The following is a 4725-nucleotide window of genomic DNA, read 5'->3' on the forward strand; positions in this document are numbered from 1 at the left end:
AATGTCAGTCTAGAAGCTATCAAAGTTCTCAAATAAAGCACCTTTTGAGAATGTCAATGTTTGTTGGGAATTATCTGACAAAACTAGGAAGGATTTTTGGTTTAGATATTAAAAGTTATGGTTGTTTATTGATTTTAGTAAAAAAAAAAAAAAAGCAACTTTAAGGAAAATGCGCCGCGAAATCAGGCATTTTAGCCGCAACAATCACAAAAAATGCCCGTGAAATCCTGGAGGGACTGGTTTATTCCAGCAAAACAAGAAAACAAGGATAGTCCAAAAACCTGTTGACTTGATTTTAGAAGGAGTCAGATGTAGAATATATAGACTCAATAATTAAAACATATTTGTTTAGGTGTGTGTACCAACCTTTCATGGGTTGGTTCCAATTACAAACACAATACGCAAACATTTTTCAACTGACTCAGTTTATTTTAAGGTTCTGATTATATCTGGTCCTTTAATACATGCTTGTGAGAGGATTCCAGTTGCCAATTCATTCAAAAAAAGTAATTATTTATGGTCAGACAGGATGATTTGACTTAAGATTGGAGTCTTTTAGGCTAAATATTTATTAGTGACGATTTGACGACTAAAATCATCTGATTTTTTTGTGTTACTATTTATCTTTGATATGCAATATTCCCTTCTAATCTAAGTTAATTTGTGTGGCAGGCTTCTTCTCGCTGTCAGGATAATGCACACGCCCACAGCGCTGATCTCTGCCCCCGCGATGAGCGACATGATGGTGCTCGACACCCCGGACACGGGCTCCTCTGAGAACCTTTATCCAATCGGCTTCCAGGTAAATACAGCTTCATTGCCAGGAGAATTTTGAGAGACATGATTGGGACGGGTTTGGTTTGTTTTTTCCCCCATTTTGGAAGGTGTCGTTGACAAGTTTCCTGGTTTTGGAGATGGTGTTGGGCCTGACCTCAAACCTGACCGTGTTGGTCCTCTACTGCATGAAACACAACCTCATCAGCTCCGTCTCCAACATCATCACCATGAACCTGCATGTGGTGGATGTGTTGGTGAGTCTTCCCTTCTGTTGATAGTTTCATTTAGACGACATCAACCTAATGACACATCAGGAAGATGGCTGACTGACTGACTGTCCCATTTAAAGAAAATATTCCATTAATCACTAAACAGATTTTAATGAAACCGGCAGAAGGTAATTTATGAATATACCAGTCCCTCCAGGATTTCGCGGGGCATTTTCCTAAAAGTTGCGATTTTTTTTTTTTTACTAAAATCAATAAACAACCATAACTTTTAATATCTAAACCAAAAATCCTTCCTAGTTTTGTAAGATAATTCCCAACAAACATTGACATTCTCAAAAGGTGCTTTATTTGAGAACTTTGATAGCTTCTAAACTGACATTCATGAGCATTTCTGGATTGTCCCTGGTCTGCAGCTCTCCTCACATGTTTTGCAGACACAAAGTGTTTGTCGATGCGTTTATGTTCCATGATTACACTGCAGGACGTGCAAAACAGCTGCAGCTGGGGAGGAAACTGGTTTGCTGAAATCTTTGTGGGCAAATGTGAAGCATTAGCGCACATTTTGGCTTCGGTCGCTGCTCCTGCACGCTCCCGGCATTCTGATGTTAACAGGAAGTGACGTCACGTGTCTTCTTCCTGAGTTATTTGGGCTTATTTTTGATTCCACGCTACACAAACCCACAAAGAAGAGACTAGACCGCAGAAACGGTGGCAAATCACTTCAGAAACAATAAATATTGGGTTAAAGTTGCGGGAAAGTTGCAGTGTTTTGGTCAAAGTTGCAAAAAGTTGCGATTTCGCGGGGTTTGCTTGATTTAGTTGCGATCGCAACATCGCTACATCCTGGAGGATCTGATTTACTTCTACAACTGATTAAATTTTGAGGCTAATCCCCAACTTCTACCCTGAAGACTGACCAATCATACGAGACCTGTGCCGACAACTATCAGAATAAACTCTGGTAACAAAATATCTTACGAACAACTGTGTGAGGGGAAATGCCAACTTCAGGAATTTAAGGGTTGGGTGCGAGGCAGCGCAGGCATTACTGTCCAGGGAGGGAGGACACAATCGTTCTGTTTGTATATTTCAATTAGCATGCAGTTATGATCGGCTGCTAATGATATATTTGGTGAGTCCAAAAGTTAGTTTAGTGACGTAGACGAAAATGTTGATTTTTGCAAGATTAAGTAACCTAAACCCCGAATGCCTTTCCTTTACCAGTAGCTCCAATTCATCCCAAACCTGTTTCCCCCTGTTTTCTTTGGTTCTATAAGACGAAACAAATTCTGTGTTTGAGTTACTGTGAAGTTCTATGAAATGTAAGACCGTGAAGTTGAGTTCAGAGCCCAGAAATAATGTAACGATGAGATGACGTCGTAAAATCCAGGAAGCAACTCCACGAGGAGAATGGAAAAACGCTGGCATGGAAAAGTGGAAAAGTACCGGACGAGACTGATGTTCTGCTGTTCGGGTGACAGGAAGTTAGATTCAGACGTAGGTTTTGGTAAGCGCTGAAAGTGAATAAGTTTGTTGAAGCTTTAAGACGGACTCTTGACTCTGTGTGGAGAACGTCGAGCAGGGAATCTGGGTTTTTGTGACTCGACATTACAAAGAAATTCCCGTCTCGTTTCCAGGTGTGTGTCTGCTGCATCCCGTTGACAGCCGCGGTGGTGCTCCTTCCTCCGGAGGTGGACAAAGCCACGATCAGCTGCTTCCACGAGGCCTTCGTCTCCTTCGCGAGCGTGGCTACTGCCGCCAACGTCCTGGCTATCACCGTGGACCGCTACGACATTTCGGTGCGGCCGGCGAACCGCGTGCTGACCATGAGCCGAGCCGTGGCTCTGATGGGAACCATTTGGGTCTTGTCCTTTTTCAGTTTCCTGGTCCCGTTCATGGAAGTGGGCTTCTTCGTCGGCTCCGTTTCGGACCTCGTGAATCAGACCGCGGCGGACGCGAACGAATATTACACGGAGCCGGGTTTGTACTACCACCTGCTCGCTCAGATCCCGATATTCTTCTTCACTGCGGCGGTGATGCTCATGACTTACTACAAGATCCTGCAGGCGCTCAACATCCGCATCGGAGCGCGCTTTCAGCACAACCTGCCTAAAAAGAAACTAAAGAGCAAAAACGCGATCTCTCTGACCACGGCAACACAAGCCGAGTCAACGGACGCTTCACAAAGCAGTACAGGGGTCAAAGGAGGTGGAAACGCACCTATAGGTATCCGAGCATCCGTATCTGTGATAATCGCGTTAAGACGAGCAATGAAGCGCCACCGGGAAAGACGGGAGAGGCAGAAACGGGTTTTTAGGATGTCCCTTTTGATCATCTCCACCTTCCTGCTCTGCTGGACTCCGATAACTGTGCTGAACGTGATCATTCTCAGCACGGGGCCGAGCGGCTTGACTTTCCGCCTCCGTCTGGGCTTCCTGGTGATGGCCTACGGGACCACCATCTTCCACCCGCTGCTCTACGCCTTCACCAGGCAGAAGTTCCAAAAGGTCCTCAAGAGCAAGATGAAAAAGAGGGCGGTGTCCGTGGTGGAGGCGGAGCCGACGACGAACAACGCCGTGATCCGCAACTCGTGGATCGACCCCAGGAGACACAAGAAGGTCACCTTCGAGGACCCCGAGGCCAGACAGAAATGTCTGTGCTCGCCCGACACGGAGTGTAAATAAATCCTAACGCGTGGAAAAAAGCAGGGCTTGTTGAGGAACGTTCGATCAAACAAAACGTGGAAGACTACTGTGTGTGTAAGAAGTTTAATCTGATGTTTGCTGATTATTAAAGAGTGGCGCACATACATTAAATCTGTCATCCTTTTAAAAGAAAACCGAACCGCCGGCTTCAAAACCTGCGTTCATGGAGAAGAAAGGGTGACAACAAAGCAAAGAAGCTTCCATATTCTGCTCATGTTAAAAGTGTAAAGTATCGGTTTCGAAGAAATGGAAAAGTATGAAACATCTGAACTTGATTGTGTTAAATGGTCCAGACTTTTATGACACCTTTTTAACGTCTCCAGGGGCCTAACGTACAACGACGCGTGGATTTCCTACGGAAATGTGGTGTAGGCCGGGGGGGGCCTCCATCCTGCAGGTTTTCCTTGTTCCTCTGCTCCAACACACCTGTTTTAAATCAATGGGTGATTAACAGGCTTCTGTAGAACATGAAGAGGTGATTTAACCATGAATCAGGTGTGTTGGAGCAGAGAAACAAGGAAAACATGCAGGATGGAGGCCCTGAGGACCAGGGTTGGACACCCTTGGTGTAGGCAGTCAAAACCTGCAAGATTTCTCATCTTTTCTGTTTTCTTTTAAAAGCATCCGACCGTCTGGAACAAAGCAGAAGTTTAATCCTGGTTCACTTTATCATGAACATAAAGGGAATATGAAACTGGTTGTCCTCTGGTCATCTAACAGATTTTACTGATGTATATCACAAGCTTCTAAAGTTTCCAGTGACGCAAAGGGATAAAATTAAAAATTTGGTCCCAGCCAAGGGCCGATCACGATCAATATTTATTAAAAATTACATAAATTCATTAGTTTTAGATGTATTATGTTAAATCATTCATATAGAAATATCAATGACCTTTTCCCAGTTACAGATTATACAGAATTTAGAGCAAACAGACTTTAATGAACACAGACAAATAGATCAAACTTCAAAAAGCTCATCATTAGCTGTCATTTCTTACGCCTCACTCAGCTTT

The 4725-nt window shown here is 43.9% G+C and overlaps 2 protein-coding genes across 3 annotated transcripts in view; one reads left to right on the forward strand and one right to left on the reverse strand.

The window, feature by feature from the left end:
- The window catches only part of LOC108249073 (G-protein coupled receptor 22), an 8955-nt gene extending 4791 nt beyond the window's left edge, over positions 1-4164 (forward strand). For both annotated transcript variants that reach the window (XM_017438213.3, XM_037975744.1), the window contains 3 exons: positions 673-802; positions 885-1031; positions 2645-4164. In XM_017438213.3, the coding sequence (XP_017293702.1) occupies positions 695-802; positions 885-1031; positions 2645-3691 (1302 nt within the window). In that variant the 5' untranslated portion in view covers positions 673-694 and the 3' untranslated portion in view covers positions 3692-4164. The remainder of the gene's footprint in view (positions 1-672; positions 803-884; positions 1032-2644) is intronic.
- Positions 1-4725, reverse strand: part of cog5 (component of oligomeric golgi complex 5) — a 63757-nt gene that overhangs the window by 50784 nt on the left and 8248 nt on the right. The window lies entirely within an intron of this gene.

Source organism: Kryptolebias marmoratus, linkage group LG1 (assembly GCF_001649575.2).
Source record: "Kryptolebias marmoratus isolate JLee-2015 linkage group LG1, ASM164957v2, whole genome shotgun sequence".
Taxonomy (NCBI): Eukaryota; Metazoa; Chordata; class Actinopteri; order Cyprinodontiformes; family Rivulidae; genus Kryptolebias; species Kryptolebias marmoratus.